We start from the raw sequence: 22,207 nt of genomic DNA on the forward strand, positions 1-22,207 counted from the left end.
AATAACATGTGTTAGTCACGTGATTGACATATGTTGACTAACAATGCAATACAATGACATAAAAATTATACAGTATATAAAAATATACATTCAAATTATACTAACATGATATTACAGATTGACCATGCTAATATTTTTAAATTTAAATATATTTTATATTTGAAATTATTTATTTAAATATATATCACTTATACATATATATATATATATATAAATATAAAACACCAAATTTACATACTGTACATTCAATATGATACAGTAAAAAGTTATAAATATATAAATCACAATAATTAACATATTATTTATACTAAAATTACATACAATTATTGATTATATAAAAAAAACATTCACTGAATAAAATGATAAAATGAAAGCAAACAAAATTAATATCTAAATTATGACTAATTGTTTGAAGTATTCATCTCATGATTTAAGAGCCACTCTTTCAATGCATGTCCCGAACCGGCGGAATAGTGACCAAATGATCCGTCTTTCCTAATGACTCGATGACAGGGAACTACAAGAGGTATTGGATTGGACTTCATAGCCGATCCAACGGCACGACTGGCTCCCGGACTTCCCGTTTCGGCGGCCAAATCACTGTAACTAATTGTTTGACCAAATTTCACGTTATTCTTGAGCAGTAACCAAACTTTACGATAAAACTCGGCTTTAAAAATATTTTTAATATTAAAATAAGTAGTCATAAAGTCGGTTACGGGTCTTACGGGTACTACTAGTGAATATTGGACACAATGTCAGCTGTTTTGTATCCAACTGTTGGTCACGACATTCAAAATATGCGGACAACCATTCATTGAGTTTATCGATCAACTCATCTGTTATGACATCTTTTGCCATTAGTTTAACTTTTATTTGTTTGTTGGGAATAACTAAATGATCGACAAGTGATAGTCGATGCAAACCAAACAAACAAAGAGTCACTTTAATAGTTCCGATCGGACTTTCAAATGACACCGTTTGTTGATTTTCGCAACTTTTCATCTCAAACACGACTCCCATATCTATAGACAATAGTCTTTTAATAAGCAATTGATTTGTTATATTAGTTATCAAATGATATTCAAAATTAAATAAAGTGTTTAAAAAACAATTAAAAGTCAAACAAAACTATAAAACTCTTTGTTTATTATAAGTCACTCAACGATTACATTACGCAATGAAATGCTATGAATAACACAACACTATTATACTGTATAGTAATGTACAGTACTTTACAGTATATCAACAATAATAGGGTATTTAATATGTAATGCATTGCACTTACCATACAATACAGTGATACCTAAATTATATAAACATTTTATTAATTTATTTAAATTCATAAAATTAACATTTTTTGTGATAAATGCTTGAATGAAAATTATGATAATTAAATCAATGACATAATAATAATAATATATTTAAATGATTTTAAAAATAAGCGCCAATAGTGTGAACACAATTAAGAGACAGTCCCTGACATTGGCATTGACTGTGAAATACTAAATGTTTTGCATATGTTTTGTATATTTTGCGTCATTTGAAGACATTTGAAGACATCATCGGTTATAATGAAATTGTTGTCCAAATACATGACCAAAGAGTGCAGTGGGTATGACATCAATACATTGATTATAATTTTTATTGAAATTTGAATCAATAATTAAATGGTCAACTCTTCAGGAGAGTTGTCCTCATTCCCGATGACAACGAAGACATGTGGCATATATATAATCTGATCCAAGAAGGAGACAATTTGAAGGCAACTACTTTTAGGAAAGTGACGATAGAGTCGGCAACCGGAACCACTGGAAGTAATAGAGTTCGGACAACATTAACAATATGTATTGAATCGGTTGAATACGACACTCAAGGATCTGTTATTAGAGTTAAAGGCAAAAATATTGTTGAGAATCAATACGTAAAGATGGGTCAATACCATACATTGGACATTGAATTGAACCGTAAGTTTACATTGTCTAAAGCCTATTGGGATAGTATAGCATTGGACAGACTGGAACTGGCCTGTGATCCGACACAAAGTGCTGATTTGGGAGCTGTTATAATGCAACCGGGATTAGCACATATCTGTTTAGTGACACCCAGTATGACATTAATCAGGGCTAAGATTGACGTTAATATTCCTCGAAAGCGAAAATCTTTTTGTGCTCAACACGAAAAAGGTCTTCAGAAGTTCTTTGAGGCCATCAGTCAAGGATTGCTAAGACACATGAATTTTGAAAGTGAGTTCAAAAATTGGTTTTACAATCCGTATATTGTTTTTAATGTTTAATATAATTTAGTCGTTAAGTGTATACTTTTGGCGAGTCCTGGCTTTGTTAAGGACCAGTTCTTTGAATATATGTGTCAAATGGCCGTCAAAAATGATATTAAAGTCTTATTGGAAAACAAGAATAAGTTTGTTTTATGCCACTCTTCATCTGGTTTTAAGCATTCTCTTAAAGGTTTAGATATTTGGAAACACATTGACAACAATTATTGTAACAATTGTTTGTTTTATTCATACAGAAGTACTTTCAGATCCTCTTCTTCAGTCGCGTTTGGCCGACACTAAGGCTGCTTCTGAGGTGAAGACATTGCAGACATTTTACACAACACTTCAAAATGAACCGTCAAAAGCCTTTTATGGTATAAAACATGTGGAAAAAGCTAACGAATGTCAGGCAATTGAAACACTACTTATTTCAGACAAACTTTTTAGGTACATATTATTAATTATTTTATTGTGTTGTTATTTGTCGGTAATTTGTTTATTGTATTATATAAAAGATGTTCAAATATTGCCGATCGGAAGCGATTCGTGTTATTAGTTGATAGTGTGAAAGATAATGGCGGAGAAGTTAGACTTTTCTCAAGTTTGCATATATCTGGTGAACGTAAGTGACTTACCATTTCTTTAATGATTACAATATACTGTAATTGAATGTTACAATCATTTTATTATAAATACAATATATTTAGAGTTGGATCAGTTGACAGGAGTGGCAGCTATTCTTAGATTTCCAATGCAAGAGTTGGACGACGAACCGGATGATAGTTCCAGTGATGAAGACTAACGATAATAAATAAATAAATAAATAATTAAAAGTTTATTTAATTTATATAAAACTATTTATTTTTTATTAATAAATGAATTATATTTGTCAATAAAGTTTGTATTGTTTGACGTAATTTGTGTCTATATATAGTGTTTTGTGTGTATTAGTGACCAAAATGGCAGAACAGTGGCTGAAGAAGGCTATGAAGTCTGTGACTGAATATAACCGACAATTAAATGCCGAGCGAAGAGAAGACAGAAAAGTTTGCATCGATTTGCAGACCTATACTATTAACCAACCGTTAGGGTTGGGTCTCAACAATAAGAGTCTCCGACGAAACACTAGACGAATCGGTAGATATCCGGTCGCACTCTTCCACAATCACTATCAGGATTGGTATCTCAAGTATTCATCACAAGAATTGAAGTATTTTCCGTTGAATACCGTACTCTATGGACCCATCAGTGATGCCAACACTTTGCCACCACTTCTTCAGACGGGCACAGCCAGCAATTCTGAATCGGAAATTGGTTCAGACATTGGTTCCGACGACGAAAGCTCTTGTAGTCGTTGTAGTGGTCGTGACGGACATGAAGATGTGGACGACGATAGTTCCGATAGCGATGACTGTAGTCCTCCGCAATTGGAGCGACAAAGAGATACCAAAGTGAACGCTGTCTGCAAAGTGTGCAAAACAATGAAAAATCAGGAACTTCTTCATTGTTCAGATTGTGATAATAGTGGTCACCCATCGTGTCTTGAATTTACCGATGAAATGATTGGTGCCATACGTCTATATCCGTGGCAGTGTATGGACTGTAAAACGTGTGTCCATTGTGGACAACCTCACGATGAGGACCGTATGATGTTTTGCGACAAATGCGACCGCGGATACCATACCTTTTGTGTCGGACTCAAGACTATACCGCACGGCCGTTGGGTTTGCCTTTTGTGTGCCAACTGTGCCCAATGCGGTGCTAAAAGTCCGGCACCGGTCTCTCAAAAAGGCGCCCAATGGCAACATGAGGTCATCAAAATAGTCAGTCCTAATGGCGAGACTATGACAAGGCATCAGGTTTTATGTCACGCCTGTTATCGCTCACGAAAACAAAGATCTAATTCTTAAAAACATGACATCAATTATAATATTTATCGATATTTAAGATTTATTTACAAATTATTCATTTGTTTTGTTTATCGATTAGTCATTCAATTAAAGTTTTAATACAATGAATCGTTAATTTGCTAACATTTTTATATACCTTAAACAAAGCACTTAAAAACATTTGTCTATATTTTGAAATAATTGTTTTGACATTTAGAAAAATAAATAACCAGAAAAAATAAAACACTTTTAATGTCTTAACAATTATTCAAATATCTTAAGATTTCCTAATGTTTGACATTCGTTGAAGACGATGAAGATGTGCCTCAAATAGTATACGATTTGACTCATAATATATTGGATTTGAATTTAAGTCCAATTCTGGTGAATAAGTGGTGCAATAATAGGCGACACAATTGTCTACATAGATATGTCCGTCATTAACACCCGTACTATGACCGAGACATTGTCGGTGGTGTGGTTGCTGGCAGTGATTGTTAGTTTGTATTGAATTTATAGCATCTGATCCCGTCATGTGATAACAATTTAAAGCATCAGACAAGTTGTTGGCACTAATTATTGATAATAAAATAAATAGCATTGAAATCAACCAATTTTTGATGTAATCAATCATTTGAATTACAAACCCGTCAGACACGACATCAATGTGTAAGTTATTCATACGTTTAGTGACCGGAATGTAGTCGTTGTAGTCTTCATGACTTCTTTCACGCTTTCTGTCCGTATAAACAGTCATATAAATGGATCAATTGATTTGAAAAACAAGACAAACCTCGATATATTGGTTAAAGTCATCGTCCAATCGATTCAATTCCCAAACTATATATCAAATAGTGATTCAAACTAAATGTTAAACTATTTTGTGGACACAATATTTGCCATCAAATTCAACCAAATGTATGATTAAAATCACTTCACAATTATCAACAAATGTAATGAATTTGCAATTAAAATCAAGACTTAAATGTGGGACAAAAGACACCACAATATGTTAAACAATTCAATAAATTAATTCAAATCAAATCAAATCATTAATTATTATTAATGCGTGAATTGAACTTCAAATCAATACAATAATTATATAAATATTTTATTAATTGTTGTAATCTTTAAGTAAACTAATAGTTGTCTGCAATTCAAGTCTTATCACTCAATAGTAAAGCGCAGTCACTGTTAGTCACTGTTTGTTATTTAAGTGTTGCTTTCAATTCATAGATGTCTCGCATTGACTAACAATTCAATCAAATTTTGTACAAAATATTTTCAAATAATTAATATTATTATTAATGGATTGGATTTATATGTGTGAAAGTTTGCTTAATTTTGAACATAGATTAGGATATATTATATCTATTTATAAACTTTAAATATATAATATATATTTAATCATAATATAAATAAATCAGTTTTTATTCAATTATAACAAAATACCGATAATTTTTCAAAATTGACGATCAAATAAAAGTCAATGTTATTAATTGGATTTAAATTTATATCATTATTATTAATTGAGACAAATTGAAAAGTTTTATTTTCATATACATGTATAATGTAATAAACTATGAGATAAATAAAATTATTAATATTAATATAAACTAATGATTACTTCAATTATAATTTATAAACTAAATTTATTTTTATACAGTATTGATATAAACTTTATGACAATTATGATAGTGTGTATCGTTTAGATATAATGTGATGACATTTTATATTTCTATAAAAAACTAATAATAATGTTATTGTAAATATTTTATAAAACATTTTTTAACAATTTTTTAAACAAATTTTATAATTATAACAAAACTAATTATAAATGTAATTATTTGAAACTTTAAGCATGTACAATTTTCAGATTCTATATATTAATTTATCTAATGTTATCAGTCATACACAAAAATATCTATAAATTCTATTTTATGTTGTTTTTTAAAATAATAAATTAAAATAAAAAAAATATAATAATAAACTTAGATTTGATAGTAATATAAGTCAATTTTAATTTAGAGCACACTTTTAGGTCTACTATGATATGAATGCCAATTTGAAAATAACAATTACAATGAACTCATTAAGTAATAATTATATACTCTATTTGATTATTTTTTAGACAATTCAAATATTTTGAAATATTCATATTTTAAATGTGATATTATGTAAAATAATTAACTGACAATTTTTTATTTAAAAATTTAAATTGATAAAAACATTTTTAAACTTCCTTGATCATAAAATATTTAAAATTTTATTAGCAAATATTATTTGCTAATACATAATATATTTTAAGCTATTTTTAATAATTTGCAATTGCTTATTTTTTAAAATCATTAAATTTTAAACAATGAATTTATTGAAATATGCAATCATTTAAACTACTCATTAATATATTAAAATGTAATTTAAACTGATTGAAAAGTTAACATTTATAAACTATGTCTACACTGTATTTAATATATCTTATCTTAAAATAAAATGTAATACAAGGCTTATTGTTATCATTTATTTACATTACAATTGAAGTTGTTTTTGTGATAACAATGCAGTAATACTTAAAATATAAATTTTGATGACTTCATATCTAATGAACTAAAATTATTCCCATATATAGTATAAAACAGTCAAATATATAAAAAATTATTGAAATAATATTTAGCAATTGTTTTAATTAAATAAAAATTCTATCAATAAGTTAAAATGATAAACTAATCATAATCATTTCAATAATTATACATTTAAACCATTAAAATTAATGACAATTGTATTTTTTTAAATATAAATAAAATTAACTCATAATTCATAACTACGGTTCACTTAAAGCCTAATTTAGTTGTTTATAAAAAATGAGTTCAATTAGTGATCTTCTTTTAACCCAATTTTCAATATTTTCAAATCTCAAATATATATTACTATTTTGTAAAAATTTTTAATTAATAAAATCATACTGAAAATAACTTAAAAGGCGTTAACAAATAGATAGATATCATACATAAATTTAAAATTACAATTATGGTTATTACGATACAAATACTGGTACATTGACTAAGTATTGATTTTGCATTGTATATAAAAATTGACAAATAAGTACAGTATTTGTTAATATAATTTAAATTATTTAGTTTATAAATATACTGTATATACTATCATATAATACATGTATTGTATTATATAATGTTATACTAATAAGGTATTTATGCAATAATACTAAATTAATACTATATAATGAAAATACTGTCAATTTAATCAATCATTTATTAACAGTTTCTTAAATTGTTAATAAATTATCTAATTTTTAATAAATAATAAAATGATTTTAAATGCAGACTTTTATTCAAACATTTTGTTAAACAATTTATCATATTATTTATTAACTTATTATAATTGCAATTTGTAATTGTGATAACATAAGTACAGTATTTCAAAAAATATATATTATTGCACTTATTTGGAGTCAATTTTGATTAAATTCCTTCAATACCTGAGAAATCAAATATAAAAATATATATTTATTAAGAATTGGTTTCATATTATAAGCACTTTTTACGACAAATTCATGAATTACTCGACAATTTGCAAACCAATTAACTAAACATAAGATATCAACGTTTGAATATTTTTCATGTTATTGTATTTTTCCAGTAATTTGCATATTTAATAATAATAATAATTAATAAATTGTTATTTTTTAGATAAACTTCAATTTAAATATTAAAAATACATTAATCAACATAAAGTAGATATTTTTTTAGATATGATTATATAATTAAATTTGAAAAAAATATTTATACACTAATTAACACAACAAAAGCCCAGACATTATTAGTTTGAAACCATTTATAGTAATATAAACATAAATGTCCTCTAATTTAATTAATCAAAATATTTAAACAACAATTTGTATATTAATTGAAGTCAAACATTGACTTATAAGGTATTAAACGTGTTTTGATTGAAAACTTTGTTATAAAAAACTTTTCAAAACCCAAATTCAGAGTTTGTGATCAAAAAAAGCATTTGATATAAGATTTTAGTGAATAAAAAAAGTTTAATGAAATTAATTTATGTTTAATTCAGTGATAGTGAGACTAGTTTTCTGGGGATTACATAAACATATAGACAAAAGGTATGTCTATATAATGGTATTACCCGTAAGCTATCATAGAGTATACTATAGTATAGTTTAGCGTAATATTAGTTGTAATGACAGGAATGGTAGGAATGTTTCGATGAGTAATACATTGAGAGGAAGTTTTAATAGAAAATTATTACCAAATATGGGCATAAAGTTTGAACGTTAAACGTCACCATTGAATACACTTATTATCAGCCAATCATAATATACCACTTGTCCATCAAATACGTCATAAAAAGACTACATTTTTATAACCATTTTGTGTTTGAATTAGTCATTGAAAGAGTGTTTAAATTGTGACCCACTTTGCAATCGACTGAGTCGTCATTGATATCCATTACTATTGATAAGTATTGATAAGTTTGAGTAAAAAGTTGTATAAATTTGAACAACAGTTGAGTTGAAGTTAACACTCGTTTCAAACATTTAAGTGAAAAGAGTTATAAATAATTGATTTATTATTTAATTTATTGTTTATTGATATCATTTAACTGATCCAATCTATCAATATGTGTGACGATGATGTGGCAGCACTTGTGATTGACAATGGGTCGGGTATGTGTAAGGCTGGTTTCGCCGGCGATGACGCCCCGAGAGCTGTCTTCCCATCCATTGTCGGCCGACCCCGACATCAGGTAATTGATTGCATTATTAATTTGATTTGCAAAATGTTTTTAACTAATATTTAATTGCATTTATAGGGAGTTATGGTAGGAATGGGTCAGAAGGACTCGTATGTCGGCGATGAGGCCCAGTCTAAGAGAGGTATATTGACATTGAAGTACCCGATTGAACACGGGATTGTGACCAATTGGGACGATATGGAGAAGATATGGCACCACACCTTCTATAATGAATTGAGAGTCGCACCCGAAGAACATCCGGTCCTTCTCACTGAAGCTCCACTTAACCCAAAAGCAAACAGAGAAAAGATGACACAAATTATGTTTGAGACGTTCAACACTCCAGCCATGTATGTGGCCATTCAAGCCGTACTATCGCTGTACGCGTCGGGTCGTACCACTGGTATTGTACTGGACAGCGGTGACGGTGTGTCACATACTGTACCCATCTATGAAGGCTATGCACTGCCACACGCCATCTTACGTCTTGATTTAGCCGGTCGTGACTTAACTGATTATCTGATGAAAATTCTGACTGAAAGAGGCTATTCATTCACAACAACTGCTGAGCGAGAAATAGTTCGCGACATTAAAGAGAAGTTGTGTTACGTAGCTCTTGATTTCGAGCAGGAGATGGCAACGGCTTCCTCTTCTTCATCACTCGAAAAGTCTTATGAATTGCCTGACGGACAGGTGATTACCATAGGAAACGAGCGCTTCCGTTGTCCCGAAGCTCTATTCCAGCCTTCATTCTTGGGAATGGAGTCGAGCGGTATTCATGAGACTACTTATAACTCTATTATGAAGTGTGACGTCGATATCCGTAAAGATTTATACGCCAATACCGTGTTGTCCGGCGGCACTACAATGTATCCGGGAATTGCAGACAGAATGCAGAAAGAGATCACAGCACTGGCACCGAGTACTATGAAGATCAAGATTATAGCACCGCCTGAACGCAAATACTCCGTTTGGATCGGAGGCTCAATCCTGGCCTCACTGTCAACATTCCAACAGATGTGGATCTCTAAGCAAGAGTATGACGAGTCCGGCCCTTCCATTGTCCACAGGAAGTGCTTCTAAACATTTCCAATAATATGTAACGTCTTTTAATGTCAAATTGATATACTATTCGGAATTATTTATAATAATTATTTACAAGTCTTATAATTGTTTTAATCACTTTAACAAATCTTCACAATTCATTATTCAAATTATATCTATTTTCATCTTTTTATTTGTTTTTATTATTCCAAAGAAATGATAACTTTGTATACAAATCTTTGAACCAAAGTTTTGTTAATATTTTGTAAATTCATTAAATAAAGCGTTATTTTTTTATGTAATGATATACCGATATTATAATACAATATATTGTTTGCAAATATGTTAATTATCGTTACAAATAGATTGATTGCATCGTTGATTTGGCTTATGTTTTAAATATAACATTTACTCTAAAAATGGTGCTATAAAAGTGTCAAAACAATTATTTGTTGAGTTAATGCATCTTAAGTTAGCATTAAATAAATGATCATGGTTAGTTAATCGACATAAAAATTAGTTTACTGTATAGTAAAAAATGTCATTTATGTTGAATTATAAAATATACATGTATTACAAGTTAGTAATATTAATTAAAATAATAGTTAAATAATGACAAATATAGGGCGTTAATCATTAATCACCGAATTGGGAGATATTATAAATGGTTTGTCCCATACATGTCTTCATCACATTTGGTTTAATTATTTAATAATTCAAAAATGATTGACTATATAAATACAGTATAACAAATAAAAATAAGCTAGATCAAGTTTATTGATATTAAAATAATAATTATTGTATAACCAGTGAACCCACAGCCCTCTCCCTATTATCGATCCCTTATTATTATATTATTATGCAATCGATTAAATCAATGATATTTTCAAATGATAATAATTTCTATCAAATTATATATTGTGAATCATTTGTGAATTGGCTTTAACTATAAATTTGTTTAAAAAAGGTTATTATAGGTTATTCTGCATTTTTTATGAATATAAAAAGTAAAACAATAATATAAATTTACTTTTGCCACTTGTGATACAATTATCATAAAGTATTTTACAAAATTCCAACTTTTATACAAAATTAAATATAAACCATATTACTGTAAAGTAAAGTTATAATAAGTACAGTAGATTTATAATGTATATAATTTTTCAGATGATAAAACAATAATTATAATTATAACTAAACAAAAATATATGATAAGCAATACCAACCCAACTGTCCCACAAACTACACGACACTATTAATTGCAATTGTAATCCAAACTTATTTGTGAATATGATCTCAATATGAAGTTTACCATAAAGTGAGTCATTGGCTACTAAACACACACTTACCGTAAATGAGATCATATTTGCATTTATTATAAGTTTATGTCATAGTATTTAAACATTATTTATAAGTCAAAAATATAGGTATAAATTATATTTTGATATATCATAATTAAGTTTAGATTTATGGCTATATTTAACTTATATTATTAAACTTAATTATATCATAATTATTGTTAACTAAGCTTAAAATATTAAACATAATTAATTTCTTAAGTTTAGACTTAAGTTTTTTTTAAATAAAAAATTTATTGTATTAATAGTGTTATAAGTTTTGTAATAACCAGTAATAAGAAAGTAATGACAACGTGTTGTTGAATATAAGCCAACATTTGCTATCATTGATACCTCATTAGACACTTCTTGTAAATCATCGAAAGTAAGAGCTATCAGACAATGTTAGAGCCAATGAGCCACTCATCGAGCACTGGGAGGTATCGAGAGGTACAGGTGTTTGCATAGTCAGTGTAGGACTGGTATGTGTTGTGATGACACCATTGGTTACGTCACATGAGATCTATGGGTGCAATACATTGAAGACTTGATTATTGCTTTAACACTGTGTTTGACAATATGTCTGACTATTATTGATGTGACTGTGATTGTTGTCTTAATCAAAGACATGAGTTTGTGGTGATTGTGCACTAATGGCACACCAATTGTGACCAAAACATTACTGTTTATATCAATTATCATCACTTTGTGTCCATTTTTCAACTTGTGATCCATCGAAATGAAGAAACAGTTTCTAAATATCAAAGACTTTGTTCACATAAACCTCTCGCGGTTTGTATTGATTTGTTACCACTTCTTAACTGACCAAATGATTTTGACAATCATTTGACTAATCATTTTGTTATCATTTAGTGGCTATTTGTTAGTGTTTTGCTTTAAATGTCATTTAAATATCAAATACTTTAATTGTTTTCAATAAGTTATATGTATTTTAATATTAAATGTCTTTTTATGTTTACATTAAAAATATTTTTATCAAATCATTTGATTGAAACTAAACATTGATTTTATTGAACGTGTTTTCAATTATACCATAAAATTCAACTTTTATGGCAATATTTTTTATATTAATATAAATAAAATGATTGTTTGATAACTTGAAAACATTTATTGATTAATAGCTTTGAATATATTTAAAAGTTGTTGTAATCACTGGTTATTTAATGTGTTTTATATGCTTTAATGATTTCAATGATAACTCATTATTTATTTGTCATTTATAAACATTACTTTATTATAATTTTTAAAAAGGTTTTAAACTCTCAAAGTTAATGATTAAACAAATTATTTGTTAGCTAAACATTAGTCATGTATTATATCAATGACTGCAATGCGATCCTCAAATAAATAACAATTTTTTGCCATAACTTTCATATCAATGTTTACAATGAAAAACATCTAATCAATCATTTGATGACTATTTGCCCAAACATTTGATTTTAAATATTTTTTTAATATAATATTTTGATGAATTGATTGAATGCCTCCAAATTTAATGAAAAACAATTGATTAGTTATAACTTTATGAAAATATTTTAATAATTCATAATAAATACAAAAACTTGAGAAACATTTGCCTTAAATTGTCGACAACTCCAACACATTATTGACTTTTATTTGCAAACATTTAATAAACTAATACTGTATTGAAAAATATAGTTTATATAATAATATTTATGTATATAATTAAAATTAGACATAAACTCTCAAAGAAGAGCTATTCAACTCTTGGTCTGCAATGGATCCGCTCTATCAACGATGCGATCAATTAGTTTCCTATAAATATTTGAATACCATTTCCGGCAAATCTAATGTCAATTTTATAAACCAATAATTTCTGAGACTTTCATAGTTTTTTTTTAATCATATACTAAGCCTATTAAAAGTGCTTATTGTTATAATGTATTAATTTTGTTGTTGATTGGATTAATCATTTTTTTAATGATATAATTTTCTTTTCTTTTTGGCAAAATATTTTTTGATTTTTTTAGTTTTAAAAATAATTAGTAAAGTAATGAAAAATTTCATTTTTTAAAAATTATATAAAATGTAAATAATCTAATTACTAGTATTAATTTTTTAATTATTGAAGGACAAATAAATATAAATTTAGTTAATACAGTATTTTATTATATATAAGTTTATATATATATTCCTTTATATATCATATATATAATTTTTTATATATTAACATTATGTGTTGGAAATGATATTTAAATATATTTTTATCATTTAAATGACAATACTTTTGACAAAACAATTTAAACATAAATAAACATAAATTTAATTTCCTTTTCCTTTCTATTGTTAAGTTGGAAACTGACATTCAATTCAATAAATACTATTTTAGATTTAATTATAACTAAATGTATATAAAAATATTAATTTGGTTGTTATAGTGGAGACAAAAGTGAAGTATTAAATGAAGACCTGATAACTGCTGAAAAAAGGGTTGACTTAATCAAACAGACGTGTCTTAACAGTGAAAAGAAAATCACGTCATGTCTTCAGACAACGGGAACGGGTGTCGACTCGTTGTCTGCAGAGAAACGCCTCAAAAAGATGCCTCAAATGCAACTCTACCAGTGCTTCACTGAATTGGCCGAACAATTGGGTACTGACTCTGTCCTCGGGTGAGTCACTCTATACTTGTATTTTTATAAAGTTTTGTTTCAATTGTTAGACAATTATTTTATTTGTAGACTTAATGAATGACAAAAGGATGTATGTATTCATTACATTATACATCCTTTTAAAGCATTTACTCTTTTTTATAGTTATTGATAATTAAAAATTTAATAAAAATTATTTTATATATAATTTCTAAATTCTGATAAAATTTTATTAATATTAAAATTATTTAGTGCGAAGATTTAAAAAATATTATTGAAAAATTAAGATTTGTTTAATTAGTAATTTCATAACTCAATAGTTTGAATAAATTTAGTTTGAATGTAATACAAATAATTCAATTCACTTTAGTATTAAATAATATTTATTTTTAGAAATGACTCATTTGTTGTTATTTATTATTTTTATATTATTTAATAGCTATTAATAGAATAATTATAAATCAATTGGAAATTATTGTATTTTGTTATTTGGATTAATTAAATATCTATTATAATTATGTTTTTTAGGTTAACATTAAGCGAGTGTTCAAAACTTCAGAGTTTAGCTTCAAAAGAGTTACTGAACTATGAATTAGATGTTGAAAAGCAATGTCTGAATCAATTAACTAAAGCCATGGAAGTGGAGATACCTGTTGTTAACAAAGCAAAGAAACATTTAACAAAAGCCACAACAGATATGGATAACTACCGAATTAAATACCAAACGGCACTTAAATTGTCGCAACAATACGCCGGCGGGTCTGCCCTGTCGTCGGCACAAAAAGCTGAGTCTCTTCGTAAAGAACTTGAAGATTCAAGCATTAAAGTGGATCAAACCAGAGTAATGATTATCTTTAATGTTTTCTTACAAAATAATAATCTGTTTTTGTTTTTAGGATAATTATGCGGCAGAAATGTTTGCTTTATTAAGCAATGAATCACAATATGCACACATATTTCTCAATTTATTTAAGATTGAAGCCAACTATCATAAGAAAATGCAAGAATTAATGCAAATCTATTTGCCTGTCATTGAAAAAGTCATTAGTGAGTCTCACTTATATAGTTTGAAATACATAAATAGTTTTAACGACAATTAATTTTTTTGACAATTAGATGATAATTCACAAAAGCCAGTGTTTGGTACAGCACTTGGCGAACACCTGCGCGTAACAAAGCGTGAGATCTCAGTTGTCATCGAAACGTGTGTCGGATGGCTATTGAATAATTTGTCTGAAGAAGGATTGTTCCGCATTCCCGGCAGTACTTCCAAAGTTAAAAAATTAAAGAATGGATTCGATGCCGGATTTGTCGACTTCGAAGAATACATTCGCGACACCCATACGATTGCCGGTACTCTCAAGTCATATCTTAGAGAATTTCCAGAACCACTTCTTACATATAGTCTTTATAATGATTGGATCAATGCTGCAAAGTATGCTATTATTATTATTATTATTATTATTATTATTATTATTATTATTATTATTATTATTATTATTATTATTATTATTATTATTATTATTTATAATTAATACAATTATTGAATGTATAATTTGATTTGGATATTATTAACAGAGTCAATGACTCTGATGGTCGACTACAAGCTCTGTGGCAAGTCTGCAATCGACTACCAAAAGCACATTTTGATAATTTGCGATATTTAGTAAAGTTTTTATCAAAAATTTCCAATAATTGCGAGTCAAATAAGATGTCGGCGCAAAACTTAGCTATAGCTATATCACCCAGTCTTATATGGCCGCCACAAAATGGACAACAATTTGAGTCAGTTATTTAATTTATATTTAAGCAAATCTTATTGATTATCTTAAATAATTTATATTTGATTATTAGTGTAAATATGACGGCTGCCAGTCATCACAGTTTGATATTGGATGCATTAATTCAATATTGTGATTGGTTTTTTCCTGGAGGTAATCAAATGATACATAACTAAACCGCTGTAAATAAATAAATTTGTTTTATTTGTTTAGATCTTAATTTTGTCACATTTGCCATTCCTGGAGACAGACTTACGAATGGAGATAATACTTATTTTGGAGATAACTATTCCTCAAAAGCGCAACAAAGTCATCGATCTAACAAAAAACAAGCGCCCGCTCCTCCTGTTAGACCTCTTGAAAGAGTTTCTTCTATTAATGGGAACAAGTCTTCAGATTCCTTAAAAAGTTTTGATTCAGAAACAGAAAATACAATAAATAATGAAATTAGTTTCGCAGAGAGTTGTGATTCAAATACATCTGTGATTTATTCAACGGCTTCTTTAGACAGACCAACTAAAAGACTAACAAACAACTCAGTCAGTAATGATAAAAAGGTTTCAACAAATATTCAACTGAGAAATAAAGTGATAGAAAAGCCTAACGTTCCGCCACCATCTGTGCCCACAAGAAATACCTCTGAAAGACCGCATTCAATACATGAAAGGCCATCAGTTCCTCCACCAGAGCGACCTCAGAGGTCATGTGATAATAAAATTAAAGAACGATCTCTTGAATGTTTAAATGAACCCAATCTTATCGGTGATAAACAACTGTTTGAAGATAAATCAGCCGAAAGTGAGTCTAAAATTGAGTTCATTTCAAAGTCATTGTATCCTTTTAATGATTTGATTGATATTGAAGTCGAAAAACAAAATGATATTGAAATTAATGACAGCTCTTCTGTGGAATCTTTGAGAATCAAAAGTGTTGATCCAGAGACCGATTGCATTGCTTTTGTAGACGACTCGGCCTCTGATATTGAAGACAACAATAATGTTACGAACGTTAAGTTCAAAGTTAATTCACAATTAAAAGTTAAAATTATACCAATAAAACCTCCCAGAGCTCACTCACCTGCAAATTTAGTCGACAAAACTATAGATCCAGAGCTTCAGTCGCAGTCAAGTAGTGACGACACTCATCTGATTGATTTTAAGTCTGATTCCAGTCCACCGACACCTACATTCACAACTAGTGAAACTACTTTACCCATAAAAGCATCCAACGATCCCTTAACCACTCAATCTATACAGCCTAAGCCACGCACACAAATGAGACCATTGCCACCAAATAAGCCGAAAATCGCCGCATCCTCTGAAAACACTTATCTATAACTTTGAAACAATTGTTTTTTAATACATTATTAATAATAATGATATTTATGTGCATTATTTACATTTTAATATACTTAAAAAGTATTGATATTTTAATGCTTTTTTAATACTATATTAACTTATAAATTGCCTTTCAGTGCCTTTTTAATTATGTTTTAAAACTAAGGGATTTAATCATTTTATAATATTTACTATTATGCAAAATCTAGTCCATATTATTATATGAAATATATATATATATATATATATCTCATTATCGGATCATTTTTGAAATTAAAAATCAGTTGATTCAAAATATTTTTAATTAAATAATATATTATAAAGTCTCACATAAAGTTATTAAACATTTAGTAAAGTTAGTCAAATTATTTACCTGTAATACAGTAAACTGATCAATTCATACATACCTGTAGGTTGAATCTTACAATAAAAACAAAAACCTATTATAATATTACTATAATAATTAAAATATGTTTGGTATTGTCTTTTATGTGATTTTAACAAAAATAGATATAAAACAATACCATATTATCATTTTAAAAATTTTGATGTAATTTATATTATTTCTATAAAATTCAGACAAAAGTAACCTAAACTTTGCGATAACATTAAGTGAGACTTTTAGCGATTTTTAAATAATTAGTGAAAACAAAGTCGACCACTATTTACAAAACAATCTAACAGTTAATTATGTTTTACTGTTATTATTAAATTCCGAAACAAAGTTATTGTTAACTCATTTAAAATAAATAATATTTATTTTTTATTTAAAAACCAAATAATTATCGATATTATAATTGTTTTATTATATGATATTTATAAGTAACATTTTAATATTATTTGTTAGATTTAATTATATTTAAATAATATATTTTTGTGTAATATATAATAAAAATTAATGAAATATTTATATTCAAAAATAATTTTTATTATTAATTTAATCAAAATTATTATAAAACACATTAAATATTGTGTATAATACTATTTCTTCCTGTGTTTGCCATTTGCTCCAAATTTATTAGACTTTTTCACGTGATTTACATTTTGTTTATTATTATTATTATTATTATTATTATGTTTATTATCTCTATTTTTGGATCTTTTGTCAAATTTTGGTCTATTTTTTCCCTTAAAATCAGGCTTTGATTTGTTTGAAGTGTTTCTGTTTAGAAATAATTTAGTTTTATTTAAATGTATTTATTTAATAAATATAATAAGACATACCTCTCTTTAACCATCGGTTCAATTGCTTTATTGATATCAAGTTTAGGCTTTTTATTCATAATATCTTCAATAATCTTAAGATTCTTATCCTTTTCTCTACTCATATCACCCAAATTGGGTTCAAAGTGACGTCTTTTGCCGCTATTCTTCGGCGCCTTTTCGTTGTCCAACTTCTCAGCAAATCTTCCGACAGAAGCAGTGGACTGTTTTGCTAAAATGGATGCTCTTTTAAGACTTTCTTGTGGTTGATTCATATGAGGAACAATTCCAGTATTTCCCGCAACTTTCACTTTCTGCGATCGCGCGATATTTCGCAGTCTTTGTAATTCATTTTTAGCAATCCTTTCCTTTTTATCTTCGCTTCTCTTTTCAAAGTAATTCACATTCGGATCTTTTGGTGATATAATTATTAATATAAACTTAAAATACAAAAAACTAAACAAAAGGATAATATGAATCATCAATACCTGCATTGTTTGGCACTTCAATGACCCAATCTTTCTGCTGATTGATACCTCTGTAACCAAACCGTGGTTTCCATTGTTTGGACTCTTCATCCCAAACCAGTTTGTCTTTCTTTTTATTTTGAATGCCTTTCATTTTTGCATACGTTTCCCATTTTGTCGGTGCCTTTGGTTTGGGAATCGGTTTACTTCTTGGCAGAAGATATCCAACGGCTGGCAATTGAGCGACAATTGTGTCGTCGACTCGTTTGGTCTCTAATTGCCATAATTTATTGCAAATCAGTTGACAATTATCTCGCGCCAGACTTTTCATATAAACCTCTTTACCACTTCTGTTGTTAATAATAATAATATCAATGATTAAGTGATGACAACAAATTCAAACCTCAATTCTTTGGCATCAATAGGGTTGGTGTCGACAGCCAGAAGATGTCTTAAATCGTAAAATAGATCAATAGGTTTGTCGACTCTAACACTTTGATTGGCTTTCTCTTCATCTTCAGTAGCCTTTTGGAGCAATTCTTCGACAAAATTGGTGTCCATTTGTGATAACAAGTGATTCAATAATTTATTAAACACTTGAAAGCAATGCAAGCGTTGAATGCATTGAATATCAATGCAAACCAAAAGCACATGTCTTTCACGTCATTATTGGCTTTTAATTCAATATTTGTATTACTTTTGGCGCATATTTTAATTTACTTGACTTTAAAATCGTATTATTTTTTAATTTAAAGAATAACTTAATAATAAAAATTATACAAATATTTATATTAAAATATCATTAATATTAGTTTAATATAAAATATAATTTAATAAAAATTATTAATTAGTAAAAAATTGCAAAATATCTTATTATATAACTACTGATAAAGTATTATTTGGTTTTCCGTGAATACGGAATCTGTAGATCTGGTTGACCTGTCTTATCGGTGTTATATACATCCAGTGCTTCACTTATTAAAGACTTAATTTTGTCAATAGTTGACAATATCTTCATTTTATGGATATTACATTCAACTCCGTGCGGATCATATGTTTCTGAACAACGAGTGTTTATAATAGTTCCTCCTTTTCAAAGCATTTAAATAACATTTAATGACATTCAAAGATAACTATAATTTATTACACAATTACCTGACGGTTCCAATGCATAATCTGGTTGACCTGTCTTATCGGCGTCATATACAGCCAGTGCTTCACTTATTAAAGACCTAACTTTTCCAATAGTTATATTAGATGTTATGGATTTACTTTCCCTTTTCATCTGTTCTTCAAATTTCTCAATAGTTGTCATTAATTTTTGTTCAATCGATTCCCTGAAAACATCATTTGTTTTCATTAATTCAAAATTTATGAAACTTTTAAGTTCTTCAACTGCTTCTGATGGAGACATAGATTGTCGTGTGTTTTGATTATTGCTTAACAATGAAGACATAAATGCAGACAAACGTAAGTCAATCAAAGCTATCAACGATTCAGTATTATTCTGACAGCAATTCTTTAAAGAATTATTCAAATATTCTTCAATTTTATCCATTTTTTCACTCAAATGCGTAAACTTTTCATTTTCATTAAATTCATTGTTTTTCATCTTTGAATTCATATCACTGTTTGTTTGTCTCAATTGATTCAAATCATTACGCATTGTCTTCATTTCCTTAATCAAAGCATTGATTGCATCTTTGGCCGCATAATCACTGACCAGTCCATCAAATGAACTGTAAGGCAGTGGACTAGATATGTAATGACTCAATAAATATATACAAGGAGTTAAAAACAATAATAAGACCACAAATCGGAAAATTAAAGGACACTTATTGGTGGCCCGTTTGACGGCATTTGGTGTCACATTTGAACTATTAATTGAATTATTAATTATTTCTGTTTTCGTATTTGTATTCAAAGTACGAGACATTTGGGTGGAAGTCTTAACAAAAGATGAGATACTTTTGCGGCACATATTTGGTACCAACCAATCAGTATTTGAAATATTCTTATTATAACTGATACTCTTAGAGTAAGTATAATCTGTTTTTGTTAAATCTTTTAGTGATTGACTTTGATTTAGATATTGAATATATAATTCGTGAATTGTTGAAGAATTCATTATATGTTTTGCTTTATGTGACCACAAATCTAATAAATCCTTCACTTTCTTTAAATACCACTTTTCTGAATCAGTGTCAACACTATCGTTGAATTCTTTGGCCACAAATGTAACGGCTTTTGAGTGTTTGTCAACCGATTCAAAGTTAAGTGAAGAGCACTTATGAATCAATAAATCTTGGGATTTGTTGTCCGTAAAAAATATATCTATTGTTGTTGTTTTTGAAACCATTGGTTATCATTGACTACAAGTTTAGAGTATTTTAATGATATATTTTAAGTCATTTATAAACTACTGTACTGTATATTAATGTACATTAGTTTTTGATAATTAATATGTAGTTTAAGTTATTTTCCAATTAGTTTTTAATATGTTTTTAGATATATTTTTTTGTATAAATAGATATACTTTTTATTATATACAGTACTTTAAGTTGAGTTTCGGACGCATATTGTGAAGTCGTAACGAAAACTGTAATATAATTTTGTTAAGTTTGAGTTATGTATCAGATGTCTTATAGAGTGGTCGTACCGAAAGTACTGTATCTTAAATTGTTATGTTTAGTAATGATTGTTATATTAGTTAATAAATAGTTTTGATTGATATTGAATAAAAAAATTTTTAATAATAAGTGATATTTTTTCTAAAAATTCAATAAAAAGTATATTTCAGTTCGTTATTAAAATAGCATTCATTTTTGAAAATTTTCAAAATAAATGTCTTAACTTAATATTGAAATCCTTAATCTCTAAAATTAATTTATTTTTAACCAAATGTTGTTAAAAGTAAATTATATTTTTAAAAATTATTAAATAATATTCAAAAGCTTTTTCATTTTTTTTAATAATAATATATTAACAATATTAACTTTATTTATAAATTGATTCAATAATTTAAACTAAATATAAAAGCATTGATTTTATTTACTAAATTGTAAGAAATCTATTTAAAAGTACAAAATCATCATAATATTCATAATATACAGTAGTATTATATTAAAAAATGTTAGCAATTAATTCATTTTAAAATCATAAATTTTATAATGCATTTATGCCTACATTTCACAGTTTAAAATTTAACTAAAAAATTAAGATTTTAATTTTTTATGATATTTTGAAATTGTGATTTCAAATCAGTTAATTAATTGTAAATATACTTAACAATGCAATTGTCATAATTGGCTATAACTACAGTATAATTGCTATTATAATAATAATAACTGTAATTAGTAGTCAAAAGAGTATTTGGCATTTTTATATTAATTTATAAAATTTATAATAAATATATAATCAGTCATAACATTAACTCAATGTATTATTTAATCATTTGTTCGTATT

At 27.6% G+C, this 22,207-nt stretch overlaps 8 protein-coding genes across 8 annotated transcripts; 4 read left to right on the top strand and 4 right to left on the bottom strand.

The window, feature by feature from the left end:
• Window positions 1-353: 353 nt before the first annotated feature.
• Window positions 354-1,190, bottom strand: LOC128965441 (methylated-DNA--protein-cysteine methyltransferase-like). The gene is made up of 2 exons (XM_054312138.1): window positions 729-1,190; window positions 354-670 (listed from the first exon to the last, which is right to left on the bottom strand). Exons 1-2 carry the CDS (start codon window positions 1,021-1,023, stop codon window positions 402-404), a joined length of 564 nt encoding a protein of 187 aa, XP_054168113.1. The 5' UTR covers window positions 1,024-1,190; the 3' UTR covers window positions 354-401.
• Window positions 1,191-1,450: 260 nt separating this feature from the next.
• On the top strand, window positions 1,451-3,146 carry LOC128965607 (protein pelota-like). Its single transcript, XM_054312332.1, has 6 exons — window positions 1,451-1,615; window positions 1,687-2,246; window positions 2,307-2,468; window positions 2,533-2,725; window positions 2,794-2,900; window positions 2,986-3,146. Exons 1-6 carry the CDS (start codon window positions 1,575-1,577, stop codon window positions 3,078-3,080), a joined length of 1,158 nt encoding a protein of 385 aa, XP_054168307.1. The 5' UTR covers window positions 1,451-1,574; the 3' UTR covers window positions 3,081-3,146.
• Window positions 3,147-3,176: 30 nt separating this feature from the next.
• LOC128965608 (PHD finger protein 10-like) lies at window positions 3,177-4,193 on the top strand. Its single transcript, XM_054312333.1, has one exon. The coding sequence runs from the start codon at window positions 3,238-3,240 to the stop codon at window positions 4,186-4,188; it is 951 nt and encodes a 316-aa protein (XP_054168308.1). The 5' UTR covers window positions 3,177-3,237; the 3' UTR covers window positions 4,189-4,193.
• A 66-nt stretch (window positions 4,194-4,259) lies between these two features.
• Window positions 4,260-5,366, bottom strand: LOC128965609 (uncharacterized). The gene is made up of 3 exons (XM_054312334.1): window positions 4,961-5,366; window positions 4,815-4,904; window positions 4,260-4,739 (listed from the first exon to the last, which is right to left on the bottom strand). The coding sequence occupies exons 1-3, from the start codon at window positions 4,981-4,983 to the stop codon at window positions 4,445-4,447; spliced, it is 408 nt and encodes a 135-aa protein (XP_054168309.1). The 5' UTR covers window positions 4,984-5,366; the 3' UTR covers window positions 4,260-4,444.
• Window positions 5,367-8,676: 3,310 nt separating this feature from the next.
• On the top strand, window positions 8,677-10,279 carry LOC128965291 (actin-3). Its single transcript, XM_054311941.1, has 2 exons — window positions 8,677-8,952; window positions 9,019-10,279. The coding sequence occupies exons 1-2, from the start codon at window positions 8,827-8,829 to the stop codon at window positions 10,021-10,023; spliced, it is 1,131 nt and encodes a 376-aa protein (XP_054167916.1). The 5' UTR covers window positions 8,677-8,826; the 3' UTR covers window positions 10,024-10,279.
• Window positions 10,280-11,618: 1,339 nt separating this feature from the next.
• Window positions 11,619-17,289, top strand: LOC128965650 (rho GTPase-activating protein 44-like). The gene is made up of 8 exons (XM_054312390.1): window positions 11,619-12,113; window positions 13,742-13,975; window positions 14,483-14,795; window positions 14,851-15,001; window positions 15,071-15,389; window positions 15,533-15,739; window positions 15,809-15,888; window positions 15,949-17,289. Exons 1-8 carry the CDS (start codon window positions 12,061-12,063, stop codon window positions 17,070-17,072), a joined length of 2,481 nt encoding a protein of 826 aa, XP_054168365.1. The 5' UTR covers window positions 11,619-12,060; the 3' UTR covers window positions 17,073-17,289.
• A 704-nt stretch (window positions 17,290-17,993) lies between these two features.
• LOC128965372 (ribosome biogenesis regulatory protein homolog) lies at window positions 17,994-19,425 on the bottom strand. Its single transcript, XM_054312052.1, has 4 exons — window positions 19,146-19,425; window positions 18,764-19,092; window positions 18,297-18,687; window positions 17,994-18,234 (listed from the first exon to the last, which is right to left on the bottom strand). Exons 1-4 carry the CDS (start codon window positions 19,301-19,303, stop codon window positions 18,054-18,056), a joined length of 1,059 nt encoding a protein of 352 aa, XP_054168027.1. The 5' UTR covers window positions 19,304-19,425; the 3' UTR covers window positions 17,994-18,053.
• Window positions 19,426-19,568: 143 nt separating this feature from the next.
• Window positions 19,569-21,150, bottom strand: LOC128965408 (uncharacterized). Its single transcript, XM_054312101.1, has 2 exons — window positions 19,898-21,150; window positions 19,569-19,831 (listed from the first exon to the last, which is right to left on the bottom strand). The coding sequence occupies exons 1-2, from the start codon at window positions 21,099-21,101 to the stop codon at window positions 19,638-19,640; spliced, it is 1,398 nt and encodes a 465-aa protein (XP_054168076.1). The 5' UTR covers window positions 21,102-21,150; the 3' UTR covers window positions 19,569-19,637.
• Between the last annotated feature and the right edge of the window lie 1,057 nt (window positions 21,151-22,207).

Source organism: Oppia nitens, unplaced genomic scaffold, assembly GCF_028296485.1.
Source record: "Oppia nitens isolate AA-2021 unplaced genomic scaffold, nextdenovo-longstitch-racon4-pilon3 scaffold17_pilon_pilon_pilon, whole genome shotgun sequence".
Lineage (NCBI taxonomy): Eukaryota > Metazoa > Arthropoda > Arachnida > Sarcoptiformes > Oppiidae > Oppia > Oppia nitens.